Genomic DNA, 16,829 nt, shown 5'->3' on the forward strand with positions numbered 1-16,829 from the left:
TATCAGCTGGACCCCACCATGTAGTGTTTGCTCATACGCATCCGTAATAGATACCATATTCCCTAGCAAAGAGACCTGAATGACAAACCCAGGACAGAGTGGAGCTGTGCTTCTTGGCGAAGAGATAGGAGCAGGGGCAGATTCTGAAGCAGCCGACTGCAGGCAGCAGGTGAACAGCTGCCCCATGGGGTGCAAAGTGGAGGTGGGGGTGCCTGGGGTGACAGGAACCTTGCAGCTCCGGCAGCTCCCAGGGTACTGGTAGCCCCTAAGCCAGGGCAACTGTCAGGGAAAACAGCACTCTGAAAGGAAAAATTAACACTAATAAGCCCCCACTTCTACAGACTAGATCCCATTTTCAAACGTACAACATGCAGCTAGTTCAGATCTGCTTAACATAATTTATTTTCTTTAGCATGTTGATATTTAATTTACTTCCAGTTTAATGAGTAGCTTAAACCAGTAAGTCACTAATAGCATGACCCTTCTGGCCTGCAGATTGGTTATCACTCTTGCATCTAATTAAATTCAGAGGTAGACAACAATACACATATTTTTTGGATATGCTGAAAATTGCAATGTTTCTGAGTTCTCTTGATTAATCTGTGTGAGGTACAAGTATCTGCCTTTTGTTTAAATTGCCTTTCCTGTTGTGACAGATAGCAAAGAAGGCCTTGGCCCTGGTATAATGATGTTCTAGGCAAGTCAGACTGACCGTGACAGAACACGCTTGGAAGCTCAAATTTTAAATGAGCAGCACATTCTTTTTTATACTGTTGTTTCAAGTTTTTCTTTTGTTAACTCATTTTTTGTAGATATCAGGGAGCAAATAAGTGTTAAGGAAAGGTCTGAAGCAGCTGTGGGAAGTGTCTGGGTGAGAAGACAAGCAAAAAAAAGCTGAGCATCAGAACACGTTTCTGGACAGTGAAGTCTGTCGTAAAGTCTTCCAAAGCATTTGAAATTAGACTTAATTTTTATAAGATCACAATTTTGCACTTTTCTCTGTTTGCACTGGGTGTAATGCTAACAAAACCAAATCAAACCAAAAGACATCCCTTTGTCATCCTACCTGCCTCCAGGGTGGCTACTGTCCTTCTAACATGTCTTCTTTTATTTTTGTTTTCAAGGACACATCATAACAATTTCCCAGGAAAAAAATGGATGTTTGGGTCCAACAGTTAGCAGTGGTGGCACTGCTTACTATGGGAGATGCTCAGCTGCTGAAGCCGGCACGGGCCCCTCTGGTTCTGCACAAACCTTTCATGGTTGTTTGGAATGCACCAACTGAGCAGTGCAGGCTGCGGTACAAGGTGGACCTGGATCTCAGTGTTTTTGACATTGCTTCCAACACCAATGAGACTTTGAGTGGGTCCAATGTGACAATCTTCTATCACACTCATTTGGGATACTACCCCTACTACTCAGATAATGGAGATCCTGTCAATGGAGGGGTGCCCCAGAACGAAAGTCTTATCAAACACCTTAATAAAGCAAAGTCTGACATTGACTATTGCATACCCATGAAGAAATTTCAGGGACTTGCAGTCATTGACTGGGAAAACTGGAGGCCCCAGTGGGATAGGAACTGGGGCAATAAAAGCATTTATAGAAATAAATCTCTTGAGATGGTTAGGAGTCGGCATCCTCAGTGGTCAGAGGACAAAATCAGGAAAGTGGCTAAAGAGGAATTTGAAAATGCTGGCAAGAGTTTTATGAACAACACTATCCTTCTGGCTGAGCATATGAGACCAAACGGTTTGTGGGGTTACTACCTTTACCCAGACTGCTACAATTATGATTACAAAGAACACCCCCAAACATACACGGGGAAATGCCCAGCCATTGAGTCTTCCCGCAATGACCTCTTGCTTTGGCTGTGGAAGGAAAGTACTGCTCTCTACCCTTCTATATACCTGGATTATATATTGAAGTCAAGTCCAAATGCACTAAAATTCGTTCACTATCGGGTTAAGGAGGCAATACGTATTGCCTCAATTGCTAGAAAAGACTACGTTTTGCCTGTGTTTGTTTACTCCAGACCATTTTATGCCTATACTTTTCATGTTTTAACAGAGGTAAGCAGACAGACTTCTTTAGAAATTTAGAGATTAGAAACAGCCTCTTAGAAAAAATACTTTATACAAGTTTTCCTTGTATAAAAGCACTTATACATTTGTTTTTCATGTTTAAAGCAGCCCCTCTAAAAGGAAGCACTGTAGTCATGGTACAAAACTCTGCACCTTTCAAAAGTTAATGTTGCAGTGCTTTGGTCTGCTTCTGAAGGATAACATTGTACATTTTTAATGAGGGTAATTTAGAAAGAAAGTACAAAGAAATAATTTCCTTAAGGAAGTAATTCATTCTGATTTTTTAATTCTTCAGGACAGCTTGTGAAATGAACTTGACAAATTATTGTAACGTTTAAAACTAATTAGTGTAGTGGAAAGATAAACTTTCATGAGAAAGGAGCCTCAGGGCTTTTTTTTGTTTCTTTATCCAAACGTGAATTCATTCAGTATAGAAACAAAAGAGTCAAATAAACTAGTCTGGCCTGGAGTTCCTAACTCCTGCGTGATGAGCTTTGGCCATCTTTTCAGAGGTATAATATGTTCAAATATCTTCATGATCCAATGTTTAGTGCTAACACTGTGGAGTCCTTTTAATAAAGAAGACAGGTTTTTGAGTCATGCAATGTTCCTTCAAGCAATGATCAAGTGCAATAAATATACAGTGGCCACAACATTGATGGTAAAAAAATATGCGTATAAATCGCAGACCTTCTGAATATATAATGACAATTGTGGCTCTGACTTTGTTTATGCACCTAATAGAGAGGCACAGATGCTTACTCATTTCTCTAGCAGTTGTCCCAAGTGCCACAGTTTTGCTTCGATTGCTATCAATTCCACAAGAGGGGAGGAAATCTGGGGCAGTGAGCGCATGGAAACAACCTCTCGATGGCTAAGGGTGTCTGGTGGTGCTCCCTCCCTTTGGTTTATGGAGAGCTGTATGAGAGCTTGCTTCTGCTGCTGCCAGAGACAAGCTCTTAACTGAAACCAGAACAAAAAAAGGGAAAGAAGGGGCGAGGGAAAAGGCAACGGTCAGTCCCGCAAGCCACAGGCTGCATGTGGCTTCAGCCTGGAGCTAGAGCTGGGGAGGTGCAGTGGAGCCCTGACGACCTGAGAATTGTTTCAAGCTGCTCCCAGGAAGCAAATGGTACATAGAAGCAATCATGATTTCAGTCTGCCTCATTTTAGCAACCAGTGACTCTTTAGAGCTGTTTTCTGTGTGATGTGGAAACTGCAGGTCCTGGCTGACTCAGAAATTGTGGGCAAATAGGCAAGGCTGGGTCCCACTGAAGGCAAGGAGCCATTTGGGTCGGTACAGGCAGGATTTCACCAGAACACCTCCACTGAAGAACTCAGGCTGTGAAATAAATGCACATTCTTCAAATGCTGGCTGTAATAATACATTTTTATAACATAAATTTGTCTCTTGATGAATATAAAAATACCACAAATGTTACTGAAAGCTATGAAAACTAATGTGCTGTTACCAGTTATGCATGAGTTCAAAATCTGCGGTGGTATAAAGTTACTGCTTTACCTTATGCTATTTTCTGAACAGTACAGTGGTAATTTGGAATAGCATTCCTCTTAAGTTGTGCTCTTTAAGTCACTGGCCTGATTTTCTCTTGCATGTAGACATTTACTTTTGGATGCTTTAAAGATCACTTCACAACTCTGGAGCCAGGGAAGATCCCTGCATAGCCAGAGAAACATCTTTGGGTTATGCTCCACTATGTATATTTCTAACAAGGACAGTGCCCAGCTCTGCAGGCAGACATGAGGACAGGGCGTGATGTGACTCCAGACTATACACATCGTCTGTGCAAACAGCTTGGGGACTGCCAGGAACTTGCAGGGTTGCACTTAAGAAGACTCTAAATAAGAACAACCAGGAAAAAAATGTTCTTGTTTTCCTTCATAACTCTGAAACCACCAAGATATTTCAAATTTGTGTGTTCAGATTTTAGACTAGACTGGAGCTTCACATTTGATCCATGACATGCCCCTAAGTGGTGCTCACAAACCTACAAACAAGCAGGAAGCCTCTGAGCTCCAGCAACAATATGCATGAATATGACAAGGAAAGGAGCCAATGTAGTATGATGACATCCAGGCTAACCGGTCATAGAAAAATTGTGACAGCAGGTTAATAGATACCTGAACTCTGACAGGGACTGGGCCAGGAAAGCCGCTGTCCTGGTCCATCAAGCTGTGCAAAAGCTGTGATATTCTGGTCCAACAGAAATAATTGCCAACACATTCAAGCCTTGTGTGTGAGCCCTTCTGTACACAGTACAAAAAATACAGTAAATATCACAGTGGAAGAAAATAGAAAGAAAGGTTGTGGGTCAGAGTCACTGAGGGAGAGACACAGGTCTAGCAGACCTTCAGAAATATGAATGACCCAGCTCCAAAACAGCTGCTGTAGCTATGTGTGCTGTACCTTTCACCCTGACTGCATCTGGAAATCAGGTGAGTTGTGCATAAGGTATCTGAAAAATTAATCCTGCTTTTTTTCTTGGAAACAATTTATAAATTCTGAATTGGGATCCAAATCATTATGAAAGGTTTCTGTATTTGCTAGAAATGTGTATAAGCAGTTTGCCATCTGTAGGGTATTTAGAAACTATCTGCCTTGACAATTCACTTCTAAGTGCGTGGGGGAGGGAAGTTACACAGTAGCATCTGTGCTTCCTGACTAGATGGCTGAAGTCATTAATAAAGCAGGATGACAACTAACAAATGATGAATAACAGTTAACAATTCCCTCCTTCACCTGCAGATAGTCTGCTCTGATGACCAGGTGTGCATGTGTACAGACATCATTCCCCACAACCACACCAGGCTTGCACTACCATTCCTGAATACAGATAAAGCACGCCTGCAACTAAGACTGTTCAAAACTTAAAGGAAAGATTACAGATGTACTTATTTTCCTTTCTTTAACATGTAACTAGAACTGACTGTCCTGTTTCCTCTCCAGCTCCAGAACTGAAACAGCTTAGCTTACCTCCTATTTTTTTAGTGTTCCACGCAGTGACTTGGCTGATCAAAATATCAAGAAGTATTGATAGAAACTAGAGCCTCCTCCTCACTGCCAAATCAACTGTCTGCTCGGAGATAGTCCAGCATAATCTCGAGGATCTTTGGTTGTTGCACACTGCCCCCAAAAGCTTAAACGCGAATGAGCATCAGAAGGGAAGAGGCTTTGTTGACTTGTTTATCACTTGGAGAAATATCAGATGCCTAAGTGGCAGCTGACTCATAAAGTCGCCTCTTCAGGGGAGTCCTCTAACATGGACGGATAAGGGTCTAGTATAAGGTGTAAAATAGGATTCCCAATCTAGACAAATGCCAAGATGCTCATATTTAAAATGGTATCTAAAATTTTTAAACTTGCATGTTTTCTTCCATATTAGGTACTTCCTGCACTCACACGGAAGGGCCATGGCAGTGAGCCCCCACTAATGCCAAGCTGTGCTGTGTGAGGAACAGCACTAGGTTCAGTCCTGAAATCAGGACTGCTGTGTCTGAGGCTGCTGGCGGAGCTCACGTGCCTCACCCAGGGCTTCATGGAGGCACTTCCCTATTTCTGCTCCCAGTTTGCCACTCTCAACCATTATGAGAGGCACTTACCTTTCCTCTTCACAAAATACTCAAATGGGGTGTGAAACTTTTATTTTCTAACTCTGTCTGTGGCAGGGAAAGGGGGGAGTGGGGCCTCCCACTTTGTGTGACCATCTGGTGGCCAGAGCACCAACCTTTGGCATGGGAGCTCTTTGCTCAGTTTCCTTCCCATCCTTGTCAGGATGAATCCAGCACCCAGTATTAGTCACCAGGAAAGAGCTAGGGAGTTACCAGACCAAAAAGAACAAGTGTACAAGAGAGCAAAAATAAAAGAGAGGCTGCAGCCTCCTGTTCATAGGTTATTCAGGGAAGAATCCTTCTGTGCTGATGGCTTTTGAGGTACTGAACACAAGCCAGTCATTCAGTAAAAGATGTAACTATGCCTAAAAATGACAGTCAGAAACCTTGTTTCTTTCGTTGTGGGCAAGTTACCAACCGTTAAGCTGAATTCATCATAAGCTGTAGTCAGGTTCACACTTGTTTCTTTTGCTCTCCTTTGAACCTTCATTGAATTAGTGCAAAGTGAAATGGCATCAGAAAGAGAAATGGCAACCCTCTACATGTTGTCTGTAACCTCACAGTGAAGGTAAACCCTGCTGGAGGGTTAGCCGGAGATGTATATTTTAAGCATTGGAGAAGAGAGAAAAATTCAACCCATATCTTTCTAATACTTTCCCCCTTTGGAGGACTCTTAGCATTTGACCTTTGTTTTAAAGAATACAAAAAATACAAAATAAGGAAATGTAAGGTGGAAGGAGAGTGTTTAAATGAAGTCACACACAATTCTTTTTGCAGTAAGCTGCTGTTCTTGCCAGAATCCAATGTCTGTGCAGGTGCTATAAGAGTCCTCTAGGCATCCCTAAGGGAATATACATTCCAATCAAATGCCAGATTTTGGCCTTAGCCTGAGACAAGGCTGGTGAGTCTAGGTGTGCGGGAAAGTGTAGGTACCTTGGGAACTTCAGTTGTGAAATTATCAGTGCTATTGGACTTCACACACCCAGAGGACTAGATGAACTTTAAGGATCATGCTCTTGGTTTTGATTATTTTATATCCATATGAATTAGACATGAAGTGCTGAAAGCCCTTCGTGGATCTGAATCTAAATGGTCTCCAAAAGTAACAGAAGAAAAATGTGGAATATGAGGGAATAGAAACTGGATTTACTGATTCCTGGTCAAGCACTCTAACTCCTAAAGCATATTACTTACAAAATCCTTATTTGCTCAGGTCTTAGTTCATCCTGCAATGCTAAATATCTATTGATTAGTTATTTTGTCTGTCTGAAAAGGTTTCATTAATTTGTTAATGAGACCTGAACTGTGAAAGTGCTAAATCCCTCAATCATCATGTGGCTAATGTAGAATCATAGTCCAGCCTTTGTGTCTGGATAATCTTCATAAAATGCTTTGCAGATGAGGGAAGCCTGGGAACCCTCATTACCAAGAGGTCAGGCTGTATTTCACATTCTTTTAACATTTGATATTTTGATCTTTAATTCACATACTTTTTTATTTTATTTATTTTTTACTGATAAATTAATTCCCCTATGAAAAAAACCCACCATTTCCCACATGAAAGTAACACCTGCAGCCCATGCCACTATCCTTTTATAAAACTAGCACTGGACTATATAACTTTAAGAGTAATGACATTCTCTAAATGACTGCTTGGATGATCAGCAGCAACACAAACTTCAGGTGAGACCAATTATACTTTACATCACTCTGAACCCTACAATAACAGTCAGTAGGCAAGCTCTACTCTTTCAGACTTCTGCAGGTTTTCCTGCACTGTTTTGTCCAACCTTCAGTTAAGAGTCAAAGTCACTGCTCGCTCTGACTTCTCTATAATTGTCTTCAATGCTTCAGCAGATTCTCCCTTTATCAAGGCATTTATTTGTACCTTCTTTTATATCTCTTGGGCCATAAATATTTCAGGAATGGGGACCCCTTTACCGTGAATTGGTAAATCAACAGGCCCACTTACACAGTGGAAAATTATTTAGTACTAATTAACAATAATAACATGGTTCTTTCATTTTGCATTTCTAAGGTGCCACCACCATACCGTGATAATTTGGCTGGTCTTTTGGATTGTTTTCTCCTAAAAAGAGGTGAAAAGACTGTACCGAAGACCATCACTAACTTTTTAAAGGAATTTGTTATTTCTTCATTAAACCAAGAAGTATTGTAGTATCTGTCATTACAAATGCTGATCAGGAATTTCCAATCAATTGTTGTAGATAGAAATGGGTTTTGATATAATTGATCATGTCTTTAAATTTGGGGGTAACAAGGGCTCAAGGAATGACTTTAAGACACTTGCAAGGGACATTGCTATGTTGTTGGCAAGGCACCAGTGACTCCTGTCCTACACAGTCTGTGCTCTGGTAGAGCTGTGTTACTGCTATTGCTGCAACTTGACTGCTTATTGGTGGAGCTCTAAAAGTGGACATGGTTAAGTCAGTATGCAAATGTATGTGCTTTTTCTTCCCATTTGGCACTATGTAGCACTGGGAGAGGCTTATTTTTGAAAGACCTGTTTCCTGGAATAGTGACATTCATGCTGGTAGGAACAGCAGCTCTGTAACTGTATTGGCATGGCTAAAGCAGCACAAGTTTGACCCCTGTCTAAAGCCTATCAACTGCAATTAGACACTATAAGGGTGATCCAATGATATGAGATCATAGTTATCATCACTTGCCAAAAATGGTGCCTATGTAGATATGGTAATCATTCAAGGACTGGTGGATAAAATAGATCATCCAATTCTTCACCAGTTGCTTGGAGGACCACTTGTGAATAAATTACAATGATTTCATTATTTAGTAGTCAAACTCATGCATGCCACCCTCTGGAGATACAGAAGAGCTTTCTAAACCAAATAGCGATTTTATTGTGAAAACTATACCACAGGACCCATGTTTCCTCTGGGAAAAAAAAAAATTAAAAAGTGATGCTCATATCCTACTGCTTTTTTACTTTCATTTTTATATCTTTGTTTTCCTGATGTCTGGTTTTGGCTTTCTTTTTCAGACAGATCTGGTCAATACCATTGGCGAAAGTGCAGCTTTGGGAGCAGCTGGAGTTGTTCTCTGGGGCAGTATGCAATATGCCAGCTCAAAGGTAGGTATTTAGGAATCACCTCAATACCCGTTCTCTGCCACCACACCTGCTGTAGCACCTATCTATCTTTATCAATGTCATCAGCCAGTGACTGAGGACGATGGCTCAGTACTACTTTCAGGTCTTGTTAGTTCTATAATTTTGTTAAGCTGAGAAGTCCCATCGCTTCAGAGCACATTGCTTTGCGCAGGTCATTTGTAGCATCATGGAATAATAAGTCCAGACTAGGAAAAAGACACATTTTGAAGCAAAAACATACAGATAAAAGCACAGATCGTTTTACAGTGTTCTACTTTGTAGCTATGGCTGTCTGTACAGATCCACAGAGAAGGAGTGGAGTCTGGAGGGGGTGTGTTTTCTCTGATCACTAGTGTTGAAATGACACATGGAAAATACTGTTATCACAAGAAAAGGCCTAGTTCCTCCTTCCAGGTTCTTCAGGCTTTTACCAATAATCCCTCTTATAGTGATGGAGGAGGCAGGAGGCTGCACCAGGGTTTCACAGGGGGCCATGGCAGGCTAGCCCCCACTCCTAAACCTGGGCTGGGCTTTTCATGCCCACTCTGCTTTTCATGCAGTCTGCTCTCCTCTTCCTGAAGTCTCTGGCAAAGAACCACTGACTTGGGCAGAGGAAGAGGGAAACCTAAACTGTAACTTTCTAGCCACAATTGCAGCGACTTCTGTGCTGGTTTCTGAAAATGATGTGACTCCTTGTAAACCGAAGGATTTGGAGAGATCAGGACCAAAGAGGTGACCCAATATGTGCTCTAAAAGGTATTAGTCCCACGCACTGCTCCTTGTCAGCAGTTACCAGAAATCGCTACTTAAGGAACTAGTTAGTCTCAGATTAGCATATAAACTCTCTTTCTGTTTACTAGGACTCCTCCCTAGTCTAATATTGTATGTTTCTACCAAGCATTCAAACAGACAATATAGTAAAGATCAATATTTTGCTAATCTTACCCATGGAAGTAAGCTCACTTAAACCCAATAGATTACTCCAGTGTATAAATCCAAGAAGGTTTATCTCAACAGGTTATTTAGCCAAGAGCAGTTTTGTACTAGCATCTTCTTAGATACAATAAATTTGAACATAATGCTAAGTACTAAGAAATGTGTCATGGTCTTTTATTATCCACAGGAGAGCTGTTCAACTGTGAAACGGTACATTGATGGACCCTTAGGACATTATGTCATTAATGTGACCTCAGCAGCCAAACTCTGTAGCAAAGTCGTGTGCAAGAAGAATGGAAGATGTATCCGCAAAAACAGCGGCTCTTCTGCTTATCTCCATTTGTCACCCACTAATTTTAAGATCCGATCTCGCCACTCAGAGAAGGGCCCCAGGTTCCAGGTTACTGGTGAACCCAGCCTGGAGACTATTGAAGCCATGAGGCAGAGATTCATGTGTCAGTGTTACCAGGGCTGGACAGGAATATTTTGTGAATTGCCTGACCAGAGGCTAATGGAGAGCTGGGTTCAAGTTGTGTTCAGTAGATCAAGAAAACAAAAGCTTTATGTCTTCCTCTTAGGAGCCATGCAGCTTCTTCTGCTTTGTACTGCACACTAAAGTCTTCTGAGGCAGTGCAAGGAAATAAGAAATGGTGTTCTTAAATTGTTCCTCAGCAAGTTTTTATTGCACAGAGAAAAGGCACTGTTGATTAAATAGTTTTATTCTGTTTTCTTCGTCTCCCACTCCTGGAATTGTTTCAGACATTAGACATTTTGAAAACTGCCCCCTCTTTTTTACGAGCCCCTTTACTCTTAACTCGTTTTACTCATACTTTCAACAGATAAAGCTTCTGCTGCAACAGTGAAAGCTTTACCTGAATAAAAAAAATGGATAAACTTGTACAAGCATTCGTATCCGTGTAGAAGCTTGAAAAAGGACACAGAACCTCTTTGTTTCAGGGCTGCATTATTTAACATATGGCGATGAGGAAAGTCTTCACACAGACCAGGGATCGCAAACTGTTCACTGCAGCTCTTGCTGAAGTCAAATGGCGTTTTACGTGAGCAGCAGCGCTGTGCTCAGAGCCACTTCCACCGCAGCTCACTGATCTTACTGCTTCTGCATGGACAATGTGAAGAGTATAAAGTTTTACATCAGTGCACATTTTAAAAAAATGGGTTTTTCAGTATTTCAAGGCCTAACTAGATTCATATTACTTCTAGAGGTATCGGTATTTCCAGTGGTAGTTCTGTGCCATCAGTTTTAAAGATACTATTTGACTGAAATTCTCTGCAATTGCCGGTCAATGGGTCAAATGTTCATTTTCCCATTGCACCAGCCAACCAGCAGAATGAATACGTGCTTAGGTGGGGGGCTCCTGAGCTCTGAGGGCGGTGCTGGCAGCTGGCACCCTGCAGTGCTCCTGCCCAGGAAGGTGATGGGAGGGTGCTTCTCCTCTCACTCCAACCCTTTGGGAAGCAGGCAGCCTTCCTGCTTGGCATCATTGCTGCCTTTGGGGCCACTGTAGGTCTTTGCTTTCTGTTCTGCTAACTACATGGGTCTGGTGACTCTGCTCTCCTACTGCTCTTGCACATTCACTCGACCAAGCTGGATGGGAAATGGGAACACACTGACAGATCCCGCTGCCGGTGCGCATCTCCCTCATGCAGGGGAGGAGAAGATGAAGAACTCAGACTCACTGGCAAGGTTTTGGCTTGCAGCCTTCAGCTTCAGATGGGGACCTCTTTGGAGGTGGTATAGTTTAACGAGCTACTGATTACGATTAATTTAACATCCATAACACTCCGTCCTGCCAGGCTGTGGCATGTCCATTTGCAGTTACTCATTGGACCATGTTCATGTGTGAACAAACATATTTCATCAAAGGCCTATCTGTCTTCCATACAGCCTTTCAATGTAACAAACAATTAATGCCTTCATTGAATTGCAGACAAAATCAAGAAATTCCCTACATCTCTCTGACTCAGGGAAGATACTAAAATAATTTTCTTTTGAGGCTTTTTATGATGCATTGAGCTGAGTACTCTTCCACAGCATGGACACAGAAATTAATAAGAAATCCATATGTGGGTCTAAGACTTTTTTTTTTTTTTTACCCTGACTAGTGTCTGTATTGACCATTTGTGGCCAGACTTCATTGATCAGATTACACAGTACCCTATTCCTGTAGCAGATTGGTTAAAATCAGCAAGGCTATGTGGAGAGGATACTCAATTGAGAAAGGAAGTCTGAATCTGGCCCTTAGCCAGGCCCTCTTCTGCCCTAATTTACTTTAAACATTAACATGTCTCTATGCTTTGTAATCTGCTGGAGTGTCCTATGTTCTTTGTAATCTCCTGTTACCTCTGAACATTTCTTCACGGTAACCCCACAAAAAAATTTTCTTTGGCTTGCCAGGACCAGATTCACAGTTGATGTGAACTGTGATGCTCAGATTCACTCGAGCCAAAGAACCACCTCATAACAGACCTGCAGTGGATATGTTAAGGCTGCAATGATCCCCATAACCCTAGACACTGAAATGGGACTGACTTCAGTTAAACAGAGGCTTAGTGCTAGATATAGCGAGTCACTCTGTAATGACACATTGTGCTGAGAAGCTACAGGAGAGCTTTGTCACCAACCTTTTGCTTTGTAGTGTGTAATGGCAATGGATGACAGCAAAAGTGAACATAAAAGACGTTATGTTGGTGTGGGAGAGAAAGGATTAAAATTAAAGTTTAGAAAAACTGGCAGTTAAGCAGGGTGTTTACCTTTTCAAATATATTTTATTGATTATGTATATTCTGCTTTAGCTCCTTTATTCAGTTCAATGTTTACTAAACTTCAGGGGAAACTTACACATTCTTTAGTGTATTAAGAGCATAGAAACTATTAGCCCAGTTTTGCTAAATACCTGTCACCAGTGTAGGTCTATATTTAAACTGGATGCTCCTGTTTTGTGTAATGTTGTCCTGTGTTCTGAAACCAGAGGTGATGTGAAAATGCTGTAATCCTCATGCACTGTGTTAGTGAAATATGTTTTTTAAACGTTTTGTGTCACTTTGTAATGTCTTTCCATTATTTCTGTAGCCTTATAAGAACAAACTTTGTTGTGACTTATATACACAATTTATTTGGATAGCATAATTCAGTTAAACTGACATAAGGTCTTCATCAGCTAAAGTTGTGGTACTTTGTGGGAAGTTTATACAAACTATACAAATGCTGGGGGTGAAGTAGCAATATTCCTGATTCAGTCTGTGATGTCTGTTCTCTATTAGGGTACACTGGCAGAGCCCTATTAAAGTCCATAGGGCTCTATCAGTTTATGCCAGGTGTAATTTGCCCAATGGTTCTTCTTTAGTCTAGGTTACCACTTCACACAAAAGAGTGTATGAGTGTCTCTGTGGTAGTACAGCTGCGAAACAAAGGTATTTCAATTTGGCTCATATATTTCTGTGAAGAACTGCAAGCCCAGTTTGGCATCCTCATCACCAGGCTGTCTTAGGTAGAAGACCAAAATCAGAATTTGGCCTGGGCTTTGTAATAATTATTGAAGAAACCAAGTATCTAAGCAAATGTAATTTTACAGATTTTTTTCCTGTTTCAGCTAGTTAGAGCCCTTCCTTTTGTAAAGAAAATAAGATTAACTCTTAGACAATGTCCCTGAAAGTTCTTTATAGCTACAGCTGCCAGTGGTGTGGTTGGGGGCAGCCGTGCTGCTGACGGGGCAGGCAGAGATTGCACAGATGCATCTAAGTGCTCCCACGTCTTGTGTGCTCCCATGTGGGACCACTAACCATGCCAGCCAGTACAAAAGGCAGGATGCACCACTTAGCTCCACAGGTGACTATCCCCTAGGTCACCTATCAGGATAGGGTCACAACGTGGCGTTGCATCAGTGTCCTGTACCAGGGTGGGTGCAGGACGGGGTCATGCAGGGCTGGCTGGAGCCGGATGCTCGTCAGGACCACAGAGCATGCACCATCCTGCAGGGCCAGCTGGCCAGCTGCCACAAAAGCAAAGGAGGCCAAAGCCTGCTCTGCTCCCTTCCCTTCTTTTGTGGGTGCTTTGTGCTCTTTGAGGGACTCAGCACCCCTCCAGCGGATGGTTTACTTACATCTTGGTGGGTTTTTTTTCTTCTCCATCTGGGGAAATGTGAAATACAGTCAAAACTTTTGTTAATGAGAAATTTTCACCTTTGTTACTATTACATTAATAATAGTCTTCAAAATAAGTGATGAACTAACTGATTCATCTAATCCAGGTCTGAATACTGAAATCAAAGTGAAGTGAATAGGCTTTCTTGCAAAGCCCAGTTACCTGGAAGGTAGGGAAAATGCATATTTTTTCTTTTTTCTTTTCCCTACTTCATTGATCCCCCCAGGCAGGTTGTATGGTCCAGTCTCTGGAGAGACATGATCAAATTTCTATCTATGTTAGAATTATCTGGAGGAGGGAGAGTTTAAAGCAGCAGAGAACTGTGCTATAACCTTAACAATGATATCCTTAGCTAGAACCAGCTTTTAAAGCATAGCTGATCCTGGGAAGAGGGCATTAATTGCCAGAGATGAAAGGAACAAGGATTTGCTGTATTTCATTCGAACCACCTCTGCCTCAAGATGATAATGGACTCAGACTCCTTATCTTTGCTTTTACCGGATGCTGACCTGTAGAGTTCTCTAATCCTCTGCTTCTCATCAGAGGATAAACAATACCAACAGAAGCACAACTGACAGACTTCCAGCTTTTCTCAAATTTGCTGATTTAGCATTCCAAAACTTTGAAATTTGGGGAAATGTTGTGCTCATTTCCTTTTTCTCTCTTGTCACTGCTGGGTGTTGCGCTCAATAAAATGTTGTGTGTTCTGAGCAACTCACAAATGTATAGAAAGGCTGGGACTCATTTTGTTTCACTTCAATCCAACAGGTAAATGTGTGGGGCTGCAGTCCCAGCTTGACTGGCTTTAGGTGCCACTGGCATCTTCTTCCCACTTCCAACCTTTTCTCTCACTCCCATCCTTGTATCATTGTGCTGACCTGGATTGGGAAACCATCCAGGTCAAAAGTTCCCTTGTTAAAAGAAAAGGTGCCTCCCCCCGATGCTTTTTTATTAAGGGCAGATTAATTCCTCTATCTGACTCACATCGCGCTACTCACACAGCTGAGCCAGGGCTAAGGAAGTGGTCAAAACCCACAGGGAAGTGGTAGCAAAGCCGTAAGTCGAGTATTGCCATGCAAGGCGATACACCGTGAGTAAGCTGCCTTCTTGATACGTAGTTGGCAGCATCAGTCATGGCTCACCCAACCCATCCCACAGGGTCCGTGTGGCAGGGGAGAGGCAGCACCTGGCAGCCTCTGCTCTCCTCTGTGCCTCCATGGGGGACAGCAGGCAGCACATCAGTCCACAGGTGGGGGGTACTGCCGTGCCAGGGCGCCTGCTGGGCTCCCCGCCAAAGCTGAGGGCTCCTCACGGTGAGAAGCCCAAGACCTCAGTGTCTCACCAGATGCCAAAGTCAGGGTAAGTAAATCCTCCTGGAGTGGCCTAACTTGGGAATGTGGATATTTAACGTTTTCTGAAGTCCCCTTTTGCTGCTGAGTCTTCAAGGTGAAAAAAGATGAGAAAGTCTCTCTGGCTGAACACAGTCACACCAGCATTTTTGTGTTTTGTCAGCTTTTTCCAAACGTGGTGTTCTCTGCTAGGGTCAGTGGCTTTGTAAAAATGGAAATGATATTGTTATAAAAAAAAAGTGCCAACTGCCTTTCACAGGCAAAAACAACAGAATGCATTCTCAGACCAGTTTGGATTTGTAACATGGTGCACAAATACGCATGTGTACATTTCTTCTGTTAAAACTCCTCACTGAGATAAAAAAATGTTGCTTAAATTAAAAATTACCTAGGTTTTGCACTGAAAGCATTTGTTGTAGATAGTGAATTAGAATTGCACATCATGCATAATAAGAAGACATATGAAAGATTTTTTGCCAAAGAAACTTTGATACCCTTAAAATGCTGTGGCAGCCACAACTTCTTTTTTGTTTACGTTTCAGGAAAAGTAATTTCCTGTCAAACTGGGCCAGGCTCGGAGAGTAGGAGTATTTGCAAACATAGGTTACTCTAAAAATAAGTTGGAAACGATAGTTCTGTACACTTTGAAGAATGATACTGGCTGGGAATGGCACAGCTTCTCAGAGACAAAACCCTGATTCTTCAAAAAAAAAACCCAAGGAAAAACAACGCTGACACATACTGCTTAATGAGATTAAAGCTCCTAAATTGCTCTTACTCAGAAATGGCACCACGTGCTTTCCACATGCCATAGCACACAGGAGTAAGGAGCAGTTAGAGATCACATTAGAAAAGAGGGGAGAACTCTTTTGGTAGTTTCCCAAAGTAAGTGTGCATTTGAGATTTAACTTTACTGCTTTTGATAGTTACAACACGCAGGTTTATTCCTTGTTTAATGTCACCAGAGTCATTCCAAAGTAGTATTCTTCTGATTCAATGAATACCTTGTTTAAGCTGGACTAAGAAAGCAAGGGACATGTGTGTGTTAATATATGTACATATCTACATGTGCACATGAATGAGCATATGTGTGTGTCTATTGTAATAAATGAGTCTGTAAGTTTGACCCAGAAGCAGGACCACAGTTACAAGGGATGTGAGGCTTTGTTTTCTGCCTGGTGTGAGCAAGCTCGGAGGCAGTTGCATAATCTTATAGCTTGGCACGTATGGCCTCTGCGGCCGTGCGGATTATGTCTATTATGTAACCACATTTATACAGGAAGCTAACAGCAACTATCAAGCTAAAAATAATCAGACTTCTGTAATTTCAAAGGACAATATTTTAAACTTCGCTCATGCGGCTGCTCCTATTTCAACAACAAATGTGGCTGCTTCAGACATTTGTTTATTTTTTGACAAGGACAATATTTTAGCATGCTGGCAGCCTGTTTTCTCAGAGAGAGTCAGAGCTCCTTTCTGATTTTTCCATTACAGCAAGAACTGTCCTGGCTTTTACTTAAGGTGCTCTCCAATAGCTGCGA

The 16,829-nt window shown here is 41.9% G+C and overlaps 1 protein-coding gene across 1 annotated transcript; it reads left to right on the plus strand.

Annotated features, from left to right (window-relative positions):
• The first annotated feature begins 1,199 nt into the window (after nucleotides 1–1,199).
• Nucleotides 1,200–10,911, plus strand: LOC104351270 (hyaluronidase 4). Its single transcript, XM_009957330.1, has 4 exons — nucleotides 1,200–2,072; nucleotides 8,734–8,823; nucleotides 9,965–10,278; nucleotides 10,851–10,911. Exons 1-4 carry the CDS (start codon nucleotides 1,200–1,202, stop codon nucleotides 10,909–10,911), a joined length of 1,338 nt encoding a protein of 445 aa, XP_009955632.1.
• Nucleotides 10,912–16,829: the final 5,918 nt, after the last annotated feature.

The sequence above is a fragment of the Leptosomus discolor genome, chromosome 1 (assembly GCF_034619465.1).
Source record: "Leptosomus discolor isolate bLepDis1 chromosome 1, bLepDis1.hap2, whole genome shotgun sequence".
NCBI lineage: Eukaryota > Metazoa > Chordata > Aves > Leptosomiformes > Leptosomidae > Leptosomus > Leptosomus discolor.